Source organism: Ctenopharyngodon idella, chromosome 16 (assembly GCF_019924925.1).
Source record: "Ctenopharyngodon idella isolate HZGC_01 chromosome 16, HZGC01, whole genome shotgun sequence".
In the NCBI taxonomy this organism is placed as follows: Eukaryota; Metazoa; Chordata; class Actinopteri; order Cypriniformes; family Xenocyprididae; genus Ctenopharyngodon; species Ctenopharyngodon idella.
Window position 1 is genome coordinate 28,663,248 of NC_067235.1, and position 26,752 is coordinate 28,689,999.

Here is a 26,752-nt window from a genome sequence, read left to right on the forward strand (position 1 = left end):
GAAACGCGTTTGGCTCCTCATGGGTCCCCGTCAATGCGGAAGTGTCTCCATGCTGTATTTGACGCTCCATTCATACAAATGTAATATGTTATCTTTCATGTGAGTGAAAAACTATCAGAAGATGTTGCGCAGAAAGACAAACGGACGAGAAGATGGGGACAGTGTCAAACCTGATAAAAAGAAGGTGATGAAACACAGTGAACCCTTTAACTCATGGGCTGATGTGTTTTTACTGTAGTACCAAAGGTTTTTTTTGGACATGGTGCCATGGTAACGCGATGTTTCTGTACTTTGGTATTACCATGGTATATTTTGAAGTACCCTTTGAATACTATCGCAATGGTGTAAATCAAAGAATCATGGTATTAGTATTTGTAACCTTTTTTTCTTGTAAATACACTGCTTTGTATGACTTTCATATATTTTATTCTTAACAATAATAATAATAAACATACATAATAAGTAATAAATAATAATGAATAATAATAATAAAGAAATTAAGATGTAATAATTAGAAACTGTGGTTGCATATTTGCAAAAATTAAACGAAAATGAATGTTGCCATGGCTGTTAGATTTTGAAACTGATAGAAGGGTTATCAGGTGATGCAGAAAATCTCAAAATGGTCAATTTATTGGTGTATCAGGCCTAAAAACTGCATTAAAAGTGCATTGGAGTATACCCTGTCCCTGGACAATGTTGTCACCACTTTGTGTCATGTAATCTTCCCACCCACAGACATCCGAGGACTCTGCTGTTCCTCATGTGACTGTCTCTCAGAGGAGTTGCTGGGCTGTTGTATCCTTCTGGATGAAGGTTCTGCTCTTCATCATCTTCACTCCAGCTTTCCTGAACTACGCCTCACTGCAGAGAGAGGGACAGGTGCTGTCACCCACAGGTGAGACCTCATCATCTCTTCAGGAAGACTTTAGGATCATGTGCAGTTTGGCAACTTAAGTTTTAATATTTCTTTCTACTTGCAGGTGCTCAGCTGATTGATATCGGCCTTGGCCAACAGATCCATATGTTGTGCAAAGGATATGGAAGACCAGTTAGTAGGTTAAATTAAAAGTTCATTCAAAAATGAAAAATCTGATCTTTTTTATTGTCATTTGTGCACAGTGAAAGTGATGTTTCATTTGTGTTTCAGTTGTTCTTGATGCTCCAGCAGGAATGTCTTCAGATATTTGGTACCATGTCCAAGAGAGTCTTTCATTATCAACAAAGGTCAGTTTAAACAAACTTCCAGCATGAGTACTGGACGTTTGAAAACGTATAAATGTATATTTTCGTTTTTTTTTTTCTGCCTAAAATGACCGAACAACACTAGAGGGTTAACACAATTTTATACTACAGGGCTGTTGAATGCTCGAATCTGATTGGTTGACCAACGTTCCAAGGTGTGCAGTTATTTTCAGGGAAACGCATGGCTATACTTTAGGCAGGTCTTGACCGCATTACAGTTCCATATCACTTCGCCAAATGATTTCAGTTATTTCAATAGGTCCTACAGCCAACAACCGCAAAAGAAACAAAACCCACGCCGACCAAGCAAATAAATATAGTAAACAATAGGATGAAAACGACAAATTATTGTCATGATTTTTGTCACAAAATATGCTTTATTGTGTCCTGAAAGCTCATACTCTCTCGCACTCTCTCTCTCTCTTTCAAACGTACACACATACTGTATAGTACGGACACACACTCGCACAGAAACATTTTGTCAGCGCTGCTCTGACGAATTAATCAGAGGAAAATAGTTTAGCAACTTAAGATACATGACTCACCAGCGAGGTAATAACTGTGCGGTTCTTGAGATAAACTTATAGTTTCGCTATTAGTAGAGACACTGCTGCCGTGAGAGACGCACAGACTCAGGTAGGTTCACATATGCTTATTCTCTCTCTTTCTCAAGGCTCAAGCATTCGTTACTAGTTCTGAAATTACTTTTTGGAATTAGCAATGGAGGCTTGGGATGAGATGCGTAAGAAATTAGTCCCACACAGCTAAGGACAAAAACCTGACAAATGACTTGAAATACAACATCGGAACAGCGTCTTGAGGTGTGGTAACCGTAGTATAGGTGGAATAATTGACTCCGGGCCATTGAATTCTTAGAAAATAATGCACACAAGAGGTTTAACGGACCAGAGGTGTAACGGACTGCTTCACGTCGTGGCCGCATTACCTCTTCGGGTTGTGCATTATTTTCTAAGAATTCAACGGCCCGTCGTCAATTAATTCCTTACATATGTCCACCCAGAGTATGTAATTTTTTGAGTACAGTATGTGTGTGCTTTTTTCATATACTTAGAATAAATTTTAGTACAAAAGTTATTGGTGTATCATGTTTTGTTTGTGAGAATATTCATACAGTTTTAAAATTCTTATGTGAATGAGACCCAATGACTCTTGTGTATGATTTACCAATCGATTTCACTGATTCAATAATTGAGTAATTTATATGAGAATTGAATGACATATATACTGTATGTTAGTTTCTTCTTGCTGTTAACAAGGACAAGCACAACTGATCAATGCTTGCTGTGTTGACTATGACTTTATTGTCTTGTTCTCGTCACATACTGCATAATTCACAAGCTCACAACTCCTATTTCAGTGATATCTGTTAGGTAGTAGGGAAGTTTTATGTATGCTTTTCCAAAACAAAAAACACATATATTCTGTTTAGAATGATATAATGCAATCTCTTTCATTAACGAGATGATAAGAGAAAGCCTTTCACTGCTGTCATGTACAACATTAAATAAACAAGGCAGCACCAGAGTTTTCATTGATTTGAGTCCAAAGAGACAATAAAGGCCATAAAGACATTATTGATTTTTCTTCATCTCCAGCAAAGTTACATGATTTCAGCTTTCAATGCATGTGCTCCTGTATTACTCTAGTAAGGTAAGGCAGTGAGGTAGTGAAGCTTTTCTGTGACAAGCTGTCAGACCTTGATTAATCATCACAAAAATACTGATGTGGAGTGCTGGAGATTCCTGCCGATGGCCTGCCTTACACTGACTGCATTACAAACATTTGCGATGATTGATGATAAAGATGAACTGATGACTTTGAAAATTATGTGACTGTAAATTTTGCAGTGATTTTAATGCACACTTTATTTGTAGATTAAGTTTCCTAAAGAATTTATCAGTTGTATCAATTGGTTTCTTCTGCTCTCATTTTCATGACACTTGATGATCTATGATCTGTTTTTTCTCAGGTGTGCACCTATGACAGAGTCGGTCTGGGTTTTAGCCGAAGAACCCTGCAGAATGAAACTACAGGCACAGAGAAAGTGTGGGGATTATCAACCACTGGAAGGTATGAAAGTGTCTTAGTCTGAAGTTAAAGGTGTAACAGCACCAAAAAAATGTCCTTTGCATTTTTTCCAAATAACTTCATTGGCATTGAAATTTGATAAGATGAATTATAGCATTCCGGGAAATTGTGTTCCTCCACCATGGTTCATAAATGAGTTGACCTCCAGACACAATTCATGAAATTGGCATCACTATAAAATTTTTATTTTGTAAGAGTGGTCAAATATTGACACTTATACTTATACTTATATGAGTCTTATACTTTTCTAATTATATATACACTACAGTTCAAATGTTTGGGAACAGAAATATTTATTTTTTAATGTTCTCGTTTATTTGATCAAAAATACAGTAAAATATTGTGAAATATTATTACAATTTAAAATAACTGTTTTCTATTTTAATACATTTTAAAATGTAATTTATTCCTGTGATGTCAAAGCTGAATTTTCAGCATCATTACTCCAGTCTTCAGTGTCACATGATCCTTCAGAAATCATTTTAATATGCAGATTTGCTGCTCAAAAATAATTTTTTATTATTATCAATGTTAAAAGCAGTTGTACTGAATAGAAAATTGAAAAGAACAGCATTTATTTGAAGTATAAAACTTTTGTAACATTTTAGATGTCTTTACTGTCACTTTTATTCAGCAATGATGCATTAAATAGATCAAAAGTACATATTTCTTAAAAAAAAAAAAATTGTACTGTAGTGTACTTGCCCACAGTACATACACATTGTATGGTTATATTGTGTAGTAAATCTGAAAACAAAGAAACAGCCCTGATACACATTAACAGTTTCTGCAGTCTTATGTCCTTGACAATGTCCCGCTCTACTTTTCAATCAACGCTGTAGGAGAGAGATGTCTTTGTCCTTGTCCTCTGGCAACAAGATGTCCTGCCTTCAGGTTTTTTCATCCTACATGTGGAGTCACTCTTATCTTGTTGCTGTTGACATTGTAACATGTTGCATTTCTTCGTGCAATAAGTGATGTGTAGAGAGAGGACAGGGTAGTTGGTTATCAGTGGTCTTTTTTTCTCTTCCGTCTGGCCTCTAAAAGCAGGCGGACAACAAGCTTCAAGGCAAGATATTAATTTAACTAAAGTTCAATAAGCTGGGAGCGAAAATATTTTGATGATCGTCCCTTTTGTTCTTTATTGAAAACTTTTCATTTGGATTTGATTTGCTGTTAAAGGAAAGTCAACAGTAAATACTAAGTTTCCTTTTTTTGAGAAGGACATGTTGTTTTGTTCTTAGACTTATTGACTCTGCATACTACCATACTAAATATTTTTATAATGAATAACAATTTTCAACTGAATTTGAACTTAACACCAGAAATACTTAATTACTTAGACGTACTTAATTATTAGACGTAGTCCAAAACAAACATGAAAATAAATTTGTGATCACTTGATTGAAAAACAATGTTTGCATAAATAACACGGCATAAAAAACAGCAATAATAATAATAATAATAATAACAACAACAACTAATAAATAAATAAGTGGTAATTGCTGGTGTTATTCTTATAATAGTTATAATAAGTAAATAATTATAATAATTGTTATTAGTTATTATTATCATTATTATTATTATAACTAAATAAATACTAATTGTTCTTATAATTGCCATAATTAGAATAAATAACAACAACAACAATAATAATAATAATAATAATTATTATTATTATTATTATAATTGTTTTTAATAATAATAATAATCATCATCATCATAGTAATTATTTTTTACTATTATCCTTATTCCCAAAATTGTTGTTGTTGTTGTAATATTATTATTATTATTATTATTAATTATTATTGCTATTATCATTATTCCAAAAATTATTATAATTATAATAATAATAATAACAACTAATAAATAAATAAATAAATAAATAAATATTGTTTTAATTCTAATGATAGCAATTATAATTATTATTAATAATAATAATAATAATAATAATAATAGTAATAATAATAATAATAATCATAATAATTATTATTACTATTATCATTATTCCAAAAATTGTTATTATTATTATAACTAATAAATAAATAAATAAATAAATGTTATTATAATTATAATTGCTATCATTAGAATTAATAATAATAATAATAATAATAATACTAATAATAATAATAATAATTGTTATTATTAGTATTATCATTATTCCAAAAACAGGAATAAAACAAATATTAAATATTAGATCTTTATATTGTTTATCAGAAAATTAAACAGAGAAGGAATCTGTACTGATAGCAGTCTGAAAAAGCAATGTCGGTCAGTCTCTAGTTTTTCTTGACCAATTTCTTGCGCCCTGCAGATCTCAAAGACATAAGTCAGTAAGTCACTCAGCGCTCACTGAATCTTCATGACCTTTTAGTTAATGAGGATGTCAGAAATAAAACCCATTAGAGTCTCATGGTACACAGCGCTTATTAGTTTAGTATGTCAACCTCTGGTTTGAGGTCAGTTTGTCCTTCACATAACATCACTGACCGCCTTAAAATTTGAGCAGGAGTCTGGGACAGTGGGCGTCCTGTCTGGAGGTGAACGGACATGTGTGTCCTGGTGATTAATGAACTGTCAGATGAGTCATGTCTAGACTTCACTCGCACAAACCTGCACTCATTCCTGACCTGTATCTCTCCGCTTTTATCCTTCAGGATGGTGGATGACCTTCATCGATTGGTCAAGGCTGCAGATATAGCCACACCCTTCATTCTGATTGGCTCTGAGCTGGGCACACTCAATGGCAGGTTCTACAGCCACATCCATGACACGTAAGTCACCTCGTTCTGTATGGAAACAATCAGTCAGTTATATCTGAACATGTCAGGAAGTTTGATACCACCACAGAATTGCATGTTCAGTATAGTGTTGTATAGGCCTAACAGGTTTTTCTTCCAGGCATTTATACCTACCATGAGCAAAAGATCCATTAGGGCAGAATGGGACCGACCTTTCGGCACGCACTCATCCAACCCTCCATCTGACAGATTTAACATTTCATCTGCTCTGATGTGCGGCTTTAAGACCCATATATAATTCAGCTGTGTCAGCCCTGTAGCGCCCAAGGACTGAAAATATTGTCCCTTCTGCGGCTCTGAGCCCATTCATCTCACTCGATAGACACTGTTCATTTCTCCCTGGTTACAGGATGAGCTCACTCGGTGTGTGTGAGGTCTCATCTGAGCTCTTGGAGCATCTTCTGTGTGGTCTTTTCACTCTGTCTCTCTGTCTCTTCAGGGAAGTGTCTGACCTGGTGCTGATCGATCCGATCCCAGAGGATGTCTTTGAAGAGGAGAAGTGGCAGCAGTTTTGGTGAGTCATCAGCTGAGAGAGAGAGTGTGTGAGGCACATATACCAGCTCCATCCTAATGCTGAGAGCCAGAGGCAGATATAAATGTGAAGTGTGCCATTTTTTAGGATGTTAAAATGCTTTCTCGAACTTTAAGTAAGCCATTCAGAGGTTGATTTCCATGAAAGGCATGCAGACTGTAGCTGTATCAACACATTATATATATATATATATATATATATATATATATATATATATGTGTATATATGTGTATATATATATATATATATATATATATATATTTAAATAAATAATAAATGGGCTATTATTACTACATTAAATATGAATTTATTTATATTTATTTATTTATTTATTTATAGTTTTATCACTGAGATGCCATGCAAATTTATTTTTACAGACGTCCACATGAGAAACAATTAAGTCCGAATAGAGCTTATGAATTATTAATATTATATAAATATCAAATTTGCATTCCAATATAACATACACTCTGAAATATTCATATTAATATTTTTCAATATATATGTACATATATGGGTCATTGACGAATAAGAAATAAAGTTTAAAAAAACATAATGGAGATATAATTAATTTTGAAGTTTTATTAAGTGTTAACAATGAGATTATGTGGTTTTTATAATCAATTAACACTGCTTTTGTCATTTTTTACAAGATGGACAAAATTTGTCACCAAAAAAGTCATTCGGTTTAACCAAAATTTCGGTTTTACCGAATGACACCTTTGAATATGCCGAATGATGATATTTTCAATCAGTGCAAACAGGCTGATATCTAGCTAGCTAGCAAAAGGACAATCAAACATTTTACTTTTAGTTTTTAAAATATTACAACATTTTCCATGTTTTATAGCGGTTGTAATGAATGACCTGATATTTCAGTGAAAACATGAATTTTTCAAATAGTTAAGAGAGAGTTAGTTACTTTGCTTTACGACCATGTGGTCCTTTGCAGGTGTCTGAATGATGTCACATCCTGTCACATGATATTGACCGCATAACTTGATCCAAATTGGTCCCTTTATATTGGTTACTCTGAATGACATCAATGAAATTCATTTTTCTGGACATTCTTTCTCATAACAAAGCAACGACTTCTACACATAATTTTAATACCATATTGCACTATGTTGATATATGATGTTATAAAATCATGCCAGAATAAAAAATATATACATTTATTACATTTGTAGATATTTTTATCACAAATGAAATGGCTGTATTGGCCTTTGGACGGTTAAACCGAATGACCTTTTGACACTTCAAAACCTTTAAAATACCTTTATATGTAGCAAAATATAATTAAAACCTTTTGGATTTGATAAAAGAGATCTAGTTTTACTAACTTTCATACTCTGGATGTCGTATCTTTGTTTTTTAGTTAAAGGGAAACAACTGCACACTCACTGAAGCATATAGGCTTGTTTATTCACTAACGTTTCGGCTAGTAGCCTTTGTCAAGGTGTTTTTTATGTCTTTGTTTTTTTTAAATAAAATATATATATATATATATATATATATATATAATGATATTAATATTTCAGAGTTTCTTAGTATTTACTTTCGAAATAAACTCCATAAGTTTGTACAAAACCTGATAATTCATGTTATTGCAGCATATTTTTTCTTTTAAAAATAAATTTTCCTTTGTACATTCATATGTATTTTAACCTAAAATCCATGTTATTTGTCTTCAACTTCAATTTGTCTTAGTCTTCAACAATTTTTTTTGAAAATAGTAAATTGTCCCAATTATATTGAACCAAATGTGACCACATTTATGATTTTTTTTTTCTGTAAAGATTCGAATTGAATCATTGTAAAAGGAAATAATTACTCCCGTACTGTTTACATTTACAGTGTCTTTTGTCAGAGCTGAAAGGAGCAAGTCTCACAACAAATTCTCTGTTTAGTCCTGAAAAATCTGAGCTGCTCATCGACACTAATATACAGCCCATATAAGCACTCATTAAATATTAACACAGCCACGTACAGCTCCAATTACATGGGTATTTACAGCTAGTTGCAGTTTATGTCCATAGTTAAGCATGCTGAAGCTATTCAATTTCAGTGGAAGTCAGTAAGAAATAGAGTCGCATTTCCTGGCCTCATTCTACCTGCTATTGGAGTCATTTAGCAGGGACATGATCACAGTTCCTCAGAGATCCCTTCTGCACAGCTTTAAAAGGCTCTTCTTCCTTCTCAGAATATCCCATTTCATAAACTCCTACCTCTATTATTTATCGCCATTATGCGACTCGAATGAGTTCAGCTAGATAAGAAATGAATATGCCCGGATTGACTCATTTGTACATGACTGGACGTGAAGCAGCGCCATTTATCTGGGAAATGTGCGCAATTATGCTTTGATTAATAGATGCTCAACCTATTGAGTGCAAGACGGTGTACATGCAATCCAATTACTTAGGACACAGTGAATTAAATGTTGTGGATATTAACTCAGGGCTTAAGTTAATATCCGTATCACATGTTTTATTACTGATCGTACTTAAATCATAAGTGCTGCTGGTTTAAATTTAAGATGCTGAAGATGTATTAAGTACTTCTGCTTGAGATTATGTGATAGCTGTGCAATATAAAATATGGCATACTCTTTTTATTTTAGAACAGCTTTGCAGGCTGGAATAATCCTTGAAATTTTCTACAATGTACTTTTACTTTTTATTTATTTATTTTTTTTAAAGGAATTAATAATTTATTCAGCAAGGACACATTAAATAGGTCAAAAGTGAGAGTAAAGACTTTTAAAATGTTACAAAAGATTTTAATTTCAAATAAATGCTGTTCTAAAAATCCAGAAAAAAAGTATCACATTTTTCACAAATATATTAAGCAGCACAACTGTTTTTAACATTGATGATAATAAGAAATGTTTCTTGAGCAGCAAATCAGCATATTAGAATGATTTCTGAAGGATCATGTGGCACTGAAGACTGAAATATTTCTGCTGAAAATTTAGCTTTGACATTACAGGAATAAATTTTTAATAATTTTAAAATATATTAAAATAGAAAACAGGTATTTTAAATTGTAATAATATTTCACAATATTACTTTTTTAAAATGCATTTTTTGATCAAATAAATATAGCCTTGCTGAGCATTTAATGTTTCAAAAGCATTAAAAAAATCTTACTGACCCCAAACTTTAGAACAACTTTTGTAGCTCCCAATAGGACTGTAAGTTTCCCAATAGGAGAAACTGCCCATTTCTGGGTGTATCTCAAGATTTTAAAACTCTTATAGCTCCTTTAACTGTCCTAAAGCAAGACTAGTAGATTAAAGATATTATACAGTATCAGGTATATTTAGATATAAGATATCTAGATTTTTTTTTCATTATTATCTTATTGAATTCTTAGAGGATTAGTAGTATTGGTAGTATAGTATTGGTTGCATATTATGATTCAAATTCTGGAATCTTGTACATATTCCTTTAGGACTTTTTGACTAGCATAACTTTCTAGCTCCATTTCCTGCTTACTGATTCGTTTTATGTTACTAAGTGTCTCCAAGGTGTGTCAAAAGCAGCCGTTAATTCTTTGAGCGATGAGAGGCCATTACATGAGGTGTAAACTCAAACTAAAAAGACTCTTTGTTTTGCTGACTGGAGTGGCTCTGTATTCTTTTGAATCATTTTAATTGGGTCACAAGTCTGCGTAATTGCTGTCTCCATCCTTTCAAGAAGCCTCGTGTGGCGACTAAGAGATAAACTGCCGGTGTCCAATAGGGAGAGCCGCTGCACCTGAGGATGACAGCGGAGACGGTATCAGCGTCTTCCCCATGCCAGCAGGATTTCCACATCAAAAGGGCGTCTCATTACCGCTGCCTCACTCTGAAATGAGTTCTGTTATATCTGAAAAAAAAAAAAAAAAAGAGTCAATCCCCATTGCTGGAGAACAAGAATGTCCCAGCTCTCATGGGGTCTGAACTCTGATGTGTGGTCAGGGAAATTATCAGATCATGAATAATCATCTGGCACTTCAGAGGTGACATAATTTGAATCTACCCATCCTGGAAAATCCAGCTAAAATCAACATAAAATGAATTTGGGAACAGTTTAGGTGGTCAACTAACTGGGTTAGCAACTAGTAGACCATCTTGAACCAGCAACAAACCAGCTACCATTGCAAAACACTGATTTTAGCTGGGTTTGCTAGTCATATCAGAATATGGTTGGTTGCGAACAGATGGTCTTTTTTGGCCTTTTTCTCTACATTTTTTTTTTTTTTTTTGCTGTGGTGACAAAAACGAAAAACAAAAAAAACAGCTGAATTAAGTTCCTGTGAGGTTTACACAGTACAGACTGTGTTTTTGCTTTTGAAGGAACAGAAGCAGCTGTCAGAAAACCCCACGCTGGCATTTACACGTAAACATGTCAGAATTGTCAACTTTCAAAGTCTCTCTCGAGAGGGATTTCCCCAAGATAAAGTCTTCTCTGTCTGTGCATCCCATCTATCAAACTGCAAAATAAAGCATTTCTGTGGCTGATGCTGGAGCCGTTGAACAATCTGGAAGTGTTAATATTTCTACACACATGCTCACACATTTGGTTTCCATGTTTTATGGGGACTTTCCATAGACAAATTGTTTTATGCTGCATAAACTGTATATTCTATCCTCTAACCCTACCCTTAAACCTACCCATCACATAAAACTTTCTGCCTTTTCAAAAAACATCTTTCTATATGATTTATACTCTGTTTTCCTCACGGCGACCAAAAAATATCCCCACAAGGTCAAATATTTCTGGTATAGCCATCCTTGTGTGCCATCCTTATTGTTCCCATAATGTAGGGTTTACCAGGACCACATATATACAGTGCCTATAGAAAATCATCATATTCCTTTGAAATAGTTGCTTTATTTGTCACACAGCCTGAATAAAAAGAAAAAGGCAAAAGGCAAAAGTTCTGAAAATTAATTTAAAAAAAAAAAAAAAAACTGAAAAACTAGAATAACAGGGTTGGAAAAGTCATCAGTCCCCTGATTTAATACTTCGTAGAGCCACCTTTTGCTTTACTTACAGCCATTAATCTTTTTGGATATGTCTGTACTAGCTTTGCACACCTAGATTGGGGAATATGCCCATTCTTCCTTGCAGAATTGCTCAAGTTCAGTCAAATTGCCTGGTGAGTGACAATGGACTGCTCTCTTCAAGTCCATCCACAGATTTTCTATTGGATTTAAGATTTAAGGTCGGATTTAAGTCAGGGCTCTGACTTGGCCACTCAAGGACATTCACCTTACTAACCTTAAGCCATTGCGTTGTTCCTTTGGCGGTATGTTTAGGATCATTGTCGTGTTGGAAGGTGAATGACCTGCCCATCTTCAGCTGTCTAGCAGAGGGATGCAAGTTTTCCTCAGGAATTTGGATGTACTTGGCAGTATCCATTTTCCCTTCAATCCTGCCCAGTCCCCACTGAAGAGAAACACCCCCACAACATACAGGTGCTGGTCATATAATTAGAATATCATCAAAAAGTTGATTAATTTTTACTAATTCAATTCAAAAAGTGAAACTTGTATATTGTATTCATTCATTACACACAGACTGATATATTTCAAATGTTTATTTCTTTTAATTTTGATGATTATAACTGACAACTAAGGAAAATCCCAAATTCAGTATCTCAGAAAATTAGAATATGGTCTCTCAGTCTAGTTCTGTAGGCTACACAATGATGGGGAAGACTGCTGACTTGACAGTTGTCCAAAAGACAACCATTGACACCTTGCACAAGGAGGGCAAGACACAAAAGGTCATTGCAAAAGAGGCTGGCTGTTCACAGAGCTCTGTGTCCAAGCACATTAATAGAGAGGCGAAGGGAAGGAAAAGATGTGGTAGAAAAAAAGTGTACAAGCAATAGGGATAACCGCACCCTGGAGAGGATTGTGAAACAAAACCCATTCAAAAATGTGGGGGAGATTCACAAAGAGTGGACTGCAGCTGGAGTCAGTGCTTCAAGAACCACTACGCACAGACGTATGCAAGACATGGGTTTCAGCTGTCGCATTCCTTGTGTCAAGCCACTCTTGAACAACAGACAGCGTCAGAAGCGTCTCGCCTGGGCTAAAGACAAAAAGGACTGGACTGCTGCTGAGTGGTCCAAAGTTATGTTCTCTGATGAAAGTAAATTTTTGCATTTCCTTTGGAAATCAGGGTCCCAGAGTCTGGAGGAAGAGAGGAGAGGCACACAATCCACGTTGCTTGAGGTCCAGTGTAAAGTTTCCACAGTCAGTGATGGTTTAGGGTGCCATGTCATCTGCTGGTGTTGGTCCACTGTATTTTCTGAGGTCCAAGGTCAACGCAGCCGTATACCAGGAAGTTTTAGAGCACTTCAGGCTTCCTGCTGCTGACCAACTTTATGGAGATGCAGATTTCATTTTCCAACAGGACTTGGCACCTGCACACAGTGCCAAAGCTACCAGTACCTGGTTTAAGGACCATGGTATCCCTGTTCTTAATTGGCCAGCAAACTCGCCTGACCTTAACCCCATAGAAAATCTATGGGGTATTGTGAAGAGGAAGATGCGATATGCCAGACCCAACAATGCAGAAGAGCTGAAGGCCACTATCAGAGCAACCTGGGCTCTTATAACACCTGAGCAGTGCCACAGACTGATCGACTCCATGCCACGCCGCATTGCTGCAGTAATTCAGGCAAAAGGAGCCCCAGCTAAGTATTGAGTGCTGTACATGCTCATACTTTTCATGTTCATACTTTTCAGTTAGCCAAGATTTCTAAAAATCCTTTCTTTGTATTGGTCTTAAGTAATATTTTAATTTTCTGAGATATTGAATTTGGGATTTTCCTTAGTTGTCAGTTATAATCATCAAAATTAAAAGAAATAAACATTTGAAATATATCAGTCTGTGTGTAATGAATGAATATAATATACAAGTTTCACTTTTTGAATGGAATTAGTGAAATAAATCAACTTTTTGATGATATTCTAATTATATGACCAGCACCTGTATAATGCTGCCACCACCATGCTTCACAGTAGGTATAGTGTGTTTTGGGTGGTGTGCTGTGTTTGCTTGGAGTGCAATCCAAAAAGGTCAGTTTTGGTCTCATCAGACCATAGCACCTTTTGCCAGATGGCATTAGAGTCTTCCAGGTTGTTAAAGGCTCTTGTTTATTGGCTGTACTTGGAGCTTCCTGTCAGGAAAAACAGCTCTTATTGTGTTTAATGACTTTAAAACTGTGGACTGAGTGAAGTAAGTGGCGTTCACTCATTTGCAGAGGCAAAGTGATTGGAAAACATTCCCAGCTACTAATGTAAGTGAAGACAGTGGAGCTCATGTGATTCGTCGCCTGGTAGTGTTGGACAGTGTAATCTAGTGGGAATGCCTACTTGCAACCAACAGCACAGCAGCTTTCCGACATCCAGTGATTAAACTGTTGTTAGTGTGAATGCACCTTTAGAAGGGCTAAAGCGGTACGAGACCCTGCAAAGCTGAGCAGGCTGCGGCAGGTCTGAGGTGCAAGATGATCGATGAAGACTGCACAGTCAGACACCTTCATCACAGACACCTCTGAAAGACAAAAGTCAATGGAAAAATTCAATCAGGCAGTCAATCAAGTCGTCTGAATAAGTGTGACTTCATACATGTGTATGAAAGTCATATTGTTGGCCATGTCTAACATTTTCTTTCGTTTCTTCTGTAGTAGGAGAGAGGTCCTCTGGAATTAAATGGGTCTGGCTCCAATAATGACAATTAGCAGTAATTAGAGTTTCTTGTGCTGAAGTAACTGCATTCAGTCATCAGTAATGAAGTAAGGCCACATTATCCTTGCTGTGTTTACAGCCATTCTTCACACACAGTGTATCACAGTGAGACATGACTGCCCCCTACTGACTGCACTGAGAATGACCTCACAACTTTTATGAGTTTCTGTGTGTATGGCTTTGTACACAGATATCGCTGACATTAAGGCTCAACTCTAGCTGTTATCTAGATGATTTGTGCATTTTCTTTTAAATATATATATATATAGGATCAGAGGAAGCATTATTTCAACCAGACGGCTGTAATAAAAATATTTAATGCTGAAACTTAAAAGTAAAAATTTAGTTAAATATAATCAGTGCATGTTTTTGAACATTTTTTTTTTTTTCAAGGACAAATTATTTTAAAGCATTTTTATAGATGATAATAACAATACAAAGTATTAAATGGCAATATTTACCTTCACATGTTTTTGACAAATTTTTAATACAAGAAAAATGCCATATGTGAGCATTTTTGAGTGATGAAGCCAACAAGTAGCCCTATTGAATTGAGTTTTGAGTTGATTTATTGAAATGGACAGTTTTTGAATTGGCTCCCGAATGAATACTAAACTCTAACATTATCATACTTGTGAGTCATGAGACAGGGAAGAATCAAATAAGTTGCTTACTGACAGTGTAGTCATGGTGGTCGCTTAAATTCATGGGCCCTGGGACAACGTTTTTGTGTTTTCTCCATCTTCTCTTTCTATATTGACTCTAGATACTTCTAACACAATAAAATAATGTAGAAATCACAAAATAAGCACAATAAACCCTGCTGAAAAAATGAAACCAGCCCAGATTTATTTCTGATCTTTAAGCTAGTTTAATGTGGTCTCTGAAACTGGCCAAGCTGATCTTTAGCTGGTCTCCAAGCCACAGACCAGCAAACAAGTCTAGCCTGGTTTAAGATGTTTCTATTTTTCAGCAGGGAAATACACCCCAATACCTAGTTTAATTACCTAAAATGCAAGTTGTATTTTCATCTTTCATAATCCTTTAAACACCTAAACATTTAAGAATAGTGTTTTTTTTTTTTTTTTTTTTTTGTAAAAAAAAATTCCAAATCTGTTTGTCCAACCAATATGAAAAGTTCAGGATTGTCTTTGCAAATTCATCTGGTGATGTTAGTGATTCAGAATAACACATTTCATTTTTAACATTCATAAATAGGTTGTAAGGTTTTGTTCAGTTAAATAGCACTGCTTTTGCAATGTAAAAATGTCTATTTCAGACAAATCAAACTGTGAAATCCAAAAAAAATGAACAGAAGGAAATACTTTATATTAGGCCGGCAGTCTATGCCGTCATATCAGTTTGAATCAAGCAAAAGTAAATAGTCAGTTGAATAATCTATTTGTCATAACCTTGTCTCTCCTTTGTGTTAAGCCGTCCATCTGGGCAGCTCAAGTGGTCGTACAGGACATAATTTGCCATGCAAATTCAGATGGCTCTTATCAAGTACAGAATGTGTGTGTGTCAAAGAGAGAGAAACATTCAGACAGACTCATGTGTTGGTTCTTACAAAAGAAACAGACTCCATTCAGCCTGCACTAATCCAGATGGGAAGTCAAAGAGCAGAAAGTCCACGGCACCAAAGTCATTTCATCACTTTTTTATTCATTTAGATAGTTTTCTGTCATGCTTAAGGAGGGGGGGAGGAGAGAGAGAGAGAACGGAACAGAAAATGACCAACATTGGTGAGGCGTTTTGCTTGACACGACTTCCTCACTCCGTCTGCCTGCTGTTATCTGTTTAATTCATCCTCCTATCTGGGCTGTCTTTACCCTCGCTAAATTTCCCTTTGACACGCATGCCTTCCTGCGCATAATCCAGACCTACCGGGCAGAATTAGCACCGAAGGAATTGATAGAATGACGAAATGGAGAGAATAGGACAGGTGGAAATAAAATGTCAGAGCGAACGGACTGATTTGACTCCGAATCAAATTGTCAGGCTCGATATGGGCCGTGTTTTGGGGGAAATGCTGACAGATGAAAAGTGTCAAGGAAGAACGGTTTGAAGAAAAAGGGCTAAAATGACATGGGAAGGAATATTTAAAAAGATGAGCTCAAACTCTCAGTCTTTAACTTTCGATGCTAAACTTTTGAGGGAAGGTCGAGCGGTTGGATGTTTTTTTTTTTCCTGGGGAATTTCAGTATAACTTGTCTGCACCCTGCATTGTTGAAGAGCAGTTTTGGACCATTTTTTGTAATTCTTGCTAAGGAAAACATCATTATTAGCCTATTTGAACAAACCCCTAATGCTATTAAACTGAGGTGCATAACTCATACTGCAGTGTTTCCTAAAGAAACATTTAGGGTCCAAATGACTTTTGGGTGCATAATATGAACAAACCGTTGGAAAAAAAGAATGATATAAGTTAGACATAACCGAAAAATGACTCATGGTTCAGTCTGGGAGTCAGTTGTGAACTCAGTAACAGTTCTGAATGATTCACTGACTTTACCGCTAACTCAGGAGCGAGTAGGTTGAATTTTTGTGTAATAATATTTTGATTATAAGTAAGTTTTATCTACACAAATGCCTAGATTTGTTAAAGTTGCTCCAAGTTTTGTGGTATTTAAAAATGCTTAAAAAATTCATTTCAATCCTTAAAGGGATAGTTCACCCAAAAATGAAAATGTTGTCATCATTTACTCACCCTCATGTTGTTCCAAACCTGTATGAGTTTCTTTCTTCTGCTGAACACAAAAGAAGATATTTCAAAGAATGTTGGTAACCGAACAGTTGACGGTAGCCATTGACTTTTTTTCCTACTATGGAAGTCAATGGCTACCGTCAACTGTCTGGTTACTGACATTCTTCAGAATATCTTCTTTTTAGTTCAACAGACGAAAGAAACTCATACAGGTTTGGAACAACTTGAGGGTGAGTAAATGATGACAATTTTCATTTTTGGGTGAACTAACCCTTTAAAGTAGCTGAAATAAGGAATGCCTTAACTCAATGACTTGCAATATAATTTATTAACCCCCTTAAGTTTAATTTAATTTGCTTTTATATATTTTATTTTTTATTATTTGTATTTATTTATTTATTTTTTTTTTTTAACAATGACAATGCCTGTTTGTTGTTTGAAGAGATTTAATAAAGGTTGCATGCACAAAACATTCCCTAAAACTTTTGTAAAGTTTGCATTTTATTTTTGTAGAATTTTGTTATGTTTAGTCACAGTCTTGCTCTTGAAAATGATTGGTACCTGAACTCATGTGGGTCTTCTTGAGGAAAAGCATTATTTTTTTCTAAGCGATCAGACTAACTAGATTTATTGCTGGTGTGAATTTACTTTTTTTCTTCAGAATTGCGAGATATGTCAAAATTGTGAGATATAAACTCAGAACTGCGAGATATAAACTCACAATTGCGAGTTATAAAGTCAGAATTGCAAGATGTAGCCACAATTGCGTGATATAAAGTCAGAATCGCGAGATATAAAGTCAGAATTGCATGTTATAAAGTCAGAATTGCAAGATATAAAGTCAGAATTGCGAGTTAAAAACTCAGAATTGCGAGTTAAAAACTCAGAATTGCGAGATATAAAGTCAGAATTGCGAGTTATAAAGTCAGAATTGCGTAATATATAATGTCAGAATTGCGAGTTATAAGGTCAGAATTGCGAGATATAAAGTCAGAATTGTGAGTTATAAAGTCAGCGATATAAATTCGCAATTCTGACTTTATTTCCCGTAATTGTTAGTTTATACAGTATCTCGCAATTCTGACATTATAACTCACAATTCTAACTTTATTTCTCACAATTGCGACTTTATATCTTGTAATTCTGTGAAAAGAAGTCAGAATTGAGAGATGTAAACTTGTAATTGTGAGGAAAAAAAGTCAGAATTGTGAGATAAATAGTCGCAATTACCTTTTTATTTTTTACTTGGTGGCGGAAACAAGCTTCCATAAGAGGGACCTGAGCCATGTCTAGAGACCAGAATAGAGACTTATTTTGACTTGAATCAGTCAGTAACCACCCAGAATACTATAGCAGCTCCTTAACAACCATCAAGCAATGCTCTAACAACTTCCAGAGCATCAGCAGAAGTGTTCTATCATATGAGTGTGTGTTGGCGTGAATGAAGTGTTCTGTGATGTGTCTAAATATTCTTCACAAGAGTGTTGATCAGTGTTTCTGTGTCATTGATTCATTCTTCATAAATGAGCTGTCATTGTGATGCATTCGACTGCACAGCGAGGAGTCATTTAGTCCTTCATGCGCTGGTAATGACCGCTCAATTAATGCAGTTCATCACAGGAGACGCCTGTCACTGATTCATACGGCACTGCTGCAGCTCGGGGTCTAATGTTCTGGGGTTTAACATCCTCACTGTGACCCTTAGAATTAAACTATTTTTGTTGCTTAGTTTCAATATATGTGACCCTGGACCACAAAACCAGTCATAAGTCGCATGGGTATATTTGTAGCAATAGTCAACAATACATATTATGGGTCAAAATTATTGATTTTTCTTTTATGCCAAAAATCATTAAGTAAAGATCATATTCTGTGAAGATATTTTGTAAATTTCCTACCTTAAATATATCAAAAATTTATTTTTGTGAGTGGATATGCATTGCTAAGGACTTCATTTGGACAACTTTAAAGGCGATTTTCTCAATATTTAGATTTTTTTGCACCCTCAGATTCCAGATTTTCAAATAGTTGTATCTCGGCCAAATATTGTCCTATCCTAACAAACCATACATCAATGGAAAGCTTATTTATTCGGCTTTCAGCTGATTTATAAACTTATATGACTGGTTTTGTTGTCCAGGGTCACATATGGTCTTTTTGGTATGGGTCAAAGTTCTGAAGGTCACAGTAAGTGAATTGTAATCTTATGTTTGTGTATGTTGACAGGTACTCTCACCTCGTCCCATTCCTGCAGATGATGCAGTTCTCTGCAGCCGCAGGTTTGAGTCGTCTGCTCATAATTCTGGGCGTGTTGAAGCCGGTCATTCAGGGAGATGATGTCTCAGGAGAAATCCTGCAGAGACAGGTCAGTCCACAGGGTCCATCTGAGCCTGGCTCATTTTGTTTGATGGCTAATCGTGTCTTTTAAGCAGATCAGTGAGTAAATAAACAACTAAAGTTTATGATGCCACTGCAGTGATTCCCAACCAGTGGTATAAATACCTTAAAGGGCACTTAAACAAGCTCCAAAGAGTACTTTACTTGCTAAACCTATGAAAATAAATGAACTAAAACTTAAAATAAAAATACATAGTTGCTGTCAGTAGATTAATTGATAAATTTCTTGTTTTTTTCAGGTTCTGAAATAACTGCTTTGCTATTATTTGTTAAACCTATAAAACAAAATGATAACTTAAAAAATACACAATATCTGCCAATAGATTCAAATAATTAAATAACTATTTTTGTTTTTATTTGTTAAAACTATAAAAAGAAATCTCAACTTAAAAAAAAAGCTTGCTGTCAATAGATTAAATAATGAAATATGATTAATAATAATAATAATAACAATAATAATAATAAACTATTTTAAAAAGCTCATTTAAAAGCAGCTTCTCAAAACGCTGTACACAAAATAAACAATACATAGATAAAACCATACATCAATAAAAACCCAAGCAATAATAATAAAGAGCAAAAGTAAACAAGCGAATTTCATTTAACAAGCTAATCCTCCCAAAAGTTTTGAAATAACTACTTTTGGTTTTACTTGTTAAACCTATAAAACAAGAAATTACTTAAAACTTAAAACAACAAAAAAATACATATTAGCTGTCAAAATATTAATTGATTGACTTTATGATTTTCTTAGAAGTTCTGAAATAACTACATTTGGTTTTACTTTATAAAACTATAAAAAGAAATTACAGGTTAAAAAAAACCCCAATTAGCTATGAAACGATTAAAAAATTAAATAGTTGTGTTAATTTAATGATTTATTTTGTATTTAAGGCTGACAGCAGTGTTCAGGATACCTGTTTGAAGTGCAAATTAAATTTTTGGCATGTTATTGCATTCAATTATTTTTTAAATAAAGCAAGACAATGTGAGTTTCAGACACTTTTGTATATATAAAGACTCCAGATTACTGGACATTAGTAAAAATGACATTGTCTTCTGATAATTACATGCCACCATCCAAAAAACATACTATTTTTAATTTATTTATTTTGGATTTCAACTAACTTCTTGTTGCTGTTGAATGGGCAGTTGATTCTTACTGATGGTGCTGTGAGAAAAAAAAAGAAAAAAAAAAAAAGGTTGGGAAACACCGTTCTTACAACATGGCCACTTGGTGGCGCTGTTGCGTAAATTACAGTTGCGTCTATGAGCTAGTTGACATTCGGGGCAGGATTTCTGGAGAACAAGAGAAGCAGTTTAATGATCAGTTGTCTAAGATGAACAACTTTCCCGGACTGTGTGAATGTGAGAGGCTGCAGACAGAGACTGACGCGGATCCTTTCTGAAACGCCTTCAGACAGGGTTTCTCGGGTCACGATGCAAAACAGCCGCGTGCAGTCAAGGTACGAGGCCGCTTTCTTCGCTCCAGTTCCACCCAATTTCATGCACGTTAACATGCGGCCACGAATATGCACAACATTTATTAGAATTTTGAATGGCCCCTCTTCCCCTCAAAAAGCTACAGATTCCCATTTACGACATGAATCGAAGGTTGACCTGAGGAACGGAGGAGGTGATTTAGAGGAATGTTTTGCCTTTATAAGGAGGTTGAAATAATTAATGCACAACAGGACGGTGGTGATGACTAGGTGCGTTTTTTTTTTCTTTATTTCATACATGCCCATCCTTCCTCTCTATCTGCATAAAAACAGACACAGTGTTTTTAAGACCTCTGTCTCATTTGTCCTGGAAAGATTAGAAGCATAAAACGAAAGCAATATGTTTCTTTGTAACGGTAGATTTCAACAAAACAAAACAAAATAAACGAGCTTTAAATATCTGAGTGTTTGCTAGAGACAAAAACAACTTTGCTTGTGTTGTTGGCGTAAATGCAGAAGGCTGGTTGAGCGTAATGCGTCCACGGCACGTTTTTTTTTTTACGTTACAGTTATAGTATGGATGTATAAATCAAAGTGTATCAGGTCCAGGTGTATGTTAAAGGGATAGTTCACCCAAAAATGAACATTCTGTCATTTACTCACCCTCAAGTTGTTCCAAACCTGTATGAATTTCTTTCTTCTGCTGAACACAAAAGAAGATATTTTGAAGAATGTCAGTAACCAAACAGTTGATGGACCCCATTGACTTCCATAGTATTTTTTTATTTGTGTTGTGGTTGAACCACTGTGGTTGAACTCATAAATAATCAGACTGCACTGTAATTATTTAATATCTTAGTTTATTACATGCTCAATTTATGGTTTGTATTTATTGAAAGAAAAGAATATATGCATGATTCCAGTAATGAATTATACATTCTTATGGAAGCTTGTTTCTGCCACTAAATTAAAAAAAAAAAAAAAAAAAAAAAAGGTAATTGCGACTTTTTATCTCACAATTCTGACTTTTTTTTCTTGCAATTGTGAGTTTGCATCTCACAATTCTCAGAATTGCGAGATATAAACTCAAAATTGCAAATCATAATGTCAGAATTGTTATAAAGTCAGAATTGCGAGATATAGTCGAAATTCTGACGTTTTCTCGCATTTGCGAGTTTTTATCACGCAATTCTGACTTTATATCTCACAACTGACTTTTTTTCTAACAATTTTGAGTTATGAAGTCAGAATTGCATGATATAAACTCGCAATTCTGACTTTATATCACGCAATTCTGACTTTAACATGCAGTTCTGACTTTATATCATGCAATTCTGACTTTATAACACGCAATTCTGACTTTGTAACTCGCAATACTGACTTTAGATTACGCAATTCTGACTTTATATCTCGCAATTCTGACTTTATAACATGCAATTCTGACTTTGTAACTCGCAATACTGACTTTAGATTACGCAATTCTGACTTTATATCTCGCAATTCTGACTTTATATCATGCAATTCTGACTTTATAACTCTCAATTCTGACTTTATAACATGCAATTCCGACTTTATAACTCTCGATTCTGACTTTATAACACGCAATTCTGACTTTGTAACTCGCAATTCTGACTTTATATCATGCAATTCCGACTTTGTAACTCTCAATTCTGACTTTATAACATGCAAGTCTGACTTTATAACACGCAATTCTGACTTTGTAACTCGCAATACTGACTTTATAACACTCAATTCTGACTTTATAACATGCAATTCTGACTTTATAACTCTCAATTCTGACTTTATAACTCTCAATTCTGACTTTATAACTCTCAATTCTGACTTTATAACATGCAATTCTGACTTTATAACTCTCAATTCCGACTTTATAACTCTCGATTCTGACTTTATATCATGCAATTCCGACTTTGTAACTCTCAATTCTGACTTTATAACATGCAATTCTGACTTTATAACACGCAATTCTGACTTTGTAACTCGCAATACTGACTTTATAACACTCAATTCTGACTTTATAACATGCAATTCTGACTTTATAACTAGCAATACTGACTTTATAACTCTCAATTCTGACTTTATAACATGCAATTCTGACTTTATAACTAGCAATTCTGACTTTATAACTAGCAATACTGACTTTATAACACTCAATTCTGACTTTATAACATGCAATTCTGACTTTATAACTAGCAATACTGACTTTATAACTCTCAATTCTGACTTTATAACATGCAATTCTGACTTTATAACTAGCAATTCTGACTTTATAACTCGCAATTCTGACTTTATAACACTCAATTCTGACTTTATATCTCGCAATTCTGACTATATCACGCAATTCTGACTATATCTCGCAATTCTGACTTTATAACTCGTAATTCTGACTTTATATCTCGCAATTCTGAGAAAAAAAGTCAGAATTATGAGATAAAAAGTCGCAATTTTTATTTCATTGTGGAAACAAGCTTCCATAATTTCTTTAATTAATTCTAAAATGTAATTTATTCCTGTGATCAAAGCTGAATTTTCAGCATCATTACTCCAGTCTTTAGTGTCACATGATCCTTCAAAAAGCATTCCAATATGCTGATTTGCTGCTCAAGAAACATTTTTTATTAATCAATGTTGAAAACAGTTGTGCTGCTTAATATTTTTGATGCATTTTTTCATGATTCTTTGATGAATAGAATGTTTTAAAAGAACAGCATTTAGTTGAAATATTTTGCAAGATTATTAATGTCTTTACTGACACTGATCAATTTAATGTTCTTGCTGAATTTTTTTTTTTTTTTTTTTAATTTTCTTCCATTTTTAAAATACAAATATTCTGTCTCTTAGCTAATACAATTGCATGCATTATAATTATAAAAATAGCAAAATGCAGTGTAACATGTCACATCAACTTCATGTCCGTGTGTTTCAAGTATTTCAGCCTAGACACCCAGTATCAAGTCTTGCTGTTGCCCATAGTGACTCTTCAACGGATGTAACAACTACAAATCACATTATTTAGAGAAATAAAGTAAAAGGTGTTGTCGATGCTTACACTGTATTCACTTATAAGACTCCTTTACACAAAAACACAGACAATCAAATAGCAATTAGTGGTTACATGGTGCTTTCATGTTTAACATAGAGGAATTGTGGCCCTTGAAATGCTTGTCGACATTTAATTTGACTGCTCTGTCTCTCAGAATGGAGGATTGTTCTTCATGAGAGGGTCTGCTCAGCTCGTGCTATTGACTCAAGTGGTGACTTGACGCTTTCAAGTGTGTCTGTCCGAGGTCACCAAGAGAGTTTTACATCTGCATGCCTATTATAATGACCAAAGAGTAACAATGAAATATTTGAACATCTTGAACACTGTCCTGGCATAATATATGTCTATGTAAATGGATTTGTCTCAGCTATTAAATGAGATTTGAATGTTTATTTTGACTTGTGTGTTTTGCATAGAGAATAGTGTTTATAAAAATTAATGCTTGTTTTTTTTTTCTCCTGTCAGAAATATCTCCTGTGTAACCCTGCCCACCAGAGCGCTGCAGTAGACGAGCATTTCTTTCTCAATGAGAGTGCATCTCAAGTCAGGTAAGACTTTAATTTTAGACCTATTATGCCTCTTTTTACAAGATGTAATATAAGTCTTAGGTGTTCCTAGAATGTGTCTGTGAAGTTTCAGCTCATAATGCCCTACAGATAATTTATTATAGCATGCCAAAATGCCCCTTTTTGGGTGGAAGCAAAAACACACAGTTTTTGTGTGTGTATCTTTAAATGCAAATGAGCTGCAGCTTCCCGCCCCCCCTTTCCAGAAGAGGGCGGGGTCTTTACAGCTCATGCCTCAGGTACTCTGCCAACAACAAAACAGGAGAAACAGTATGCGGCCGTTTCCATAGAACGCGTTTTTTCATTATTTTCTATGTAAACGCACTAGATGGACCTTGCGTTTTTTTTCTTTTTTCCATTCGGGGCCATCCATACACAACACGTCTTTCCGTCTAAAAATGCAAGATGTGGGCAGTGGAAAAGTATGGTGTCGAGACTTATTTTTTTTAAAAGTTAAATTTCTTTTAACTTGAGCAATGCATTTATAGTACAGTTTCCTGCGCGAGATGCTGTAAAAGATGTGAGACACAAGCGCAACGGTCAAATGCGTTCGTCTAGCGCATTTACATAGAAAAGCAATGGAAAAGTTGCACAGTGGAATGGAGAAACGCGTCGTGTTTGTTGATACAGCCAAAAGCACAACATTTAGTTAGATATCAGTCTGTTTGCATTGTTTGAAAATATCGTCATTCGGTATAATCAAAAGTGTCATTCAGTAAAACCGAAATTTTGGTTAAACCGAATTACTTTTTTTGGTGACAAATTTTGTCCATCTTGTAAAAAATGACAAAAACAGTGTTAATTGATTATAAAAAAACCACATAATCTCATTGTTAACATTTAATGAAACTTTAAAATGAATTATATCTCCATTATGTTTTTTTTTTTTTTTTACACTTTTACAAACCTTATTCTTCAATGACCCACACACATTTCTGACACATTTATGTTCAAACACCATGTAAAAGTGTTCATTATTATTAATAATAATAATTTCTGATAACCAATATACAGACCTGATTTTTAAAAATGTTTTTTTTTTAAACAGTAATAAAGAATATTATTGGACTGCAACAATGTATTATTGCTGCAGTCTAATAATATTCATTTATTATCATTCATTATGTTCACTGTGAATTATTATTAACAATAACTTGAGTAAAATGTAGACATAGTATAGGTAAAAAAAAATCTTAACATTAGTTTCTAGTCTGAAGTGTGCAGTGGCATAATTTACGCTGCTGTTTGAATGTCCTTGACTTTTTAGGGAGATCTCCAGATATAAGCCTCTCTCTAGCAAGACATCTGTGCATGTGATCACTGGGGAATCGTTTGATGATCAGCTTCCTTCAGATCTCAACCAAGTGAGTGTCAGTCCCACTTTCTACCTTCACTTCTGAACTTTAGCTAGTTTTAATCAGAGGCAAATCCTTTGCTGAACGTCTCATTAACTGTCATCTCTCCACGTCAGGTGGTTGCTGAACTTCAGAGCAAGTTTTTGGAGCGCTCTTATCCCAGTGCCAATCACATTCAAATTCGTGGGGCGGATCGTCACATGATCTACAAAAATCCATCCTCGGTTATCAAACATTTGCATAAGCTTGTGTCACAAAGACAGTCCAACCAACAGAGGCAGTGAGATGCTTCAGAAATGCAGCCTCTCTAATAACAACAGTTCAATAACAGTTACATCCCTGCAGCTGTCACATACTCTCTTCTATAATGCAAGAGGCCAAATAACAGCATCATATTTCTGCTTACAAAGGAAACAGAAATCTGTGTAGTTTGTTTGTTGAGGGACTGTACTTTTTGCTGAAGACAAACTGCCTCTGTACTTTTTTTGTCAAAATGCCTTTTTTATTATGAATGCAGTTGAATTAAAGTTGAATTTAATGAAGCCTATCAAGAATATGTCTGTCATATTTCACCTTAAAAGACATTGGAAATTATATTTGCTTCGAAAACAGGTCTGTTTTTAACATTAATTTTTTTTGACATATTGCCCAAATTTGTACTCCAGATTCTCATTATCGTAGGATGTTGATTATTAATTTATGAGAATCACCATGGTGAATGACAAACTTTTTAAAATGTCAATTCTCCCCCCATTTTTATGACATGTTTCTGTTAGACATCCTG

At 34.7% G+C, this 26,752-nt stretch overlaps 1 protein-coding gene across 2 annotated transcripts; it reads left to right on the forward strand.

The window, feature by feature from the left end:
• si:dkey-122a22.2 (uncharacterized) lies at nt 1-26,510 on the forward strand. Of its 2 annotated transcripts, none has more exons than XM_051866242.1 (11): nt 1-184; nt 739-898; nt 984-1,055; nt 1,151-1,227; nt 3,236-3,336; nt 6,012-6,128; nt 6,595-6,669; nt 19,374-19,512; nt 24,513-24,595; nt 25,881-25,983; nt 26,085-26,510. In XM_051866242.1, exons 1-11 carry the CDS (start codon nt 122-124, stop codon nt 26,250-26,252), a joined length of 1,158 nt encoding a protein of 385 aa, XP_051722202.1. In that variant the 5' UTR covers nt 1-121; the 3' UTR covers nt 26,253-26,510. The 2 variants fall into 2 exon arrangements, with proteins under 2 accessions (XP_051722202.1, XP_051722203.1); XM_051866243.1 differs by having other exon boundaries at nt 4-184; nt 25,881-25,977.
• The last annotated feature ends 242 nt before the right edge of the window (nt 26,511-26,752 follow it).

What these genes read in the sequence shown, in the direction of transcription:
- si:dkey-122a22.2 (XM_051866242.1), top strand. Translation starts at nt 122, where the DNA reads ATGTTGCGCAGAAAGACAAACGGACGAGAAGATGGGGACAGTGTCAAA. An exon ending in AGGATATGGAAGACCAGTTA is followed by an intron (nt 1,056 to 1,150) that starts GTAGGTTAAATT and finishes TTTGTGTTTCAG; the next exon opens with TTGTTCTTGATGCTCCAGCA. An exon ending in GAGAAATCCTGCAGAGACAG is followed by an intron (nt 19,513 to 24,512) that starts GTCAGTCCACAG and finishes TTCTCCTGTCAG; the next exon opens with AAATATCTCCTGTGTAACCC.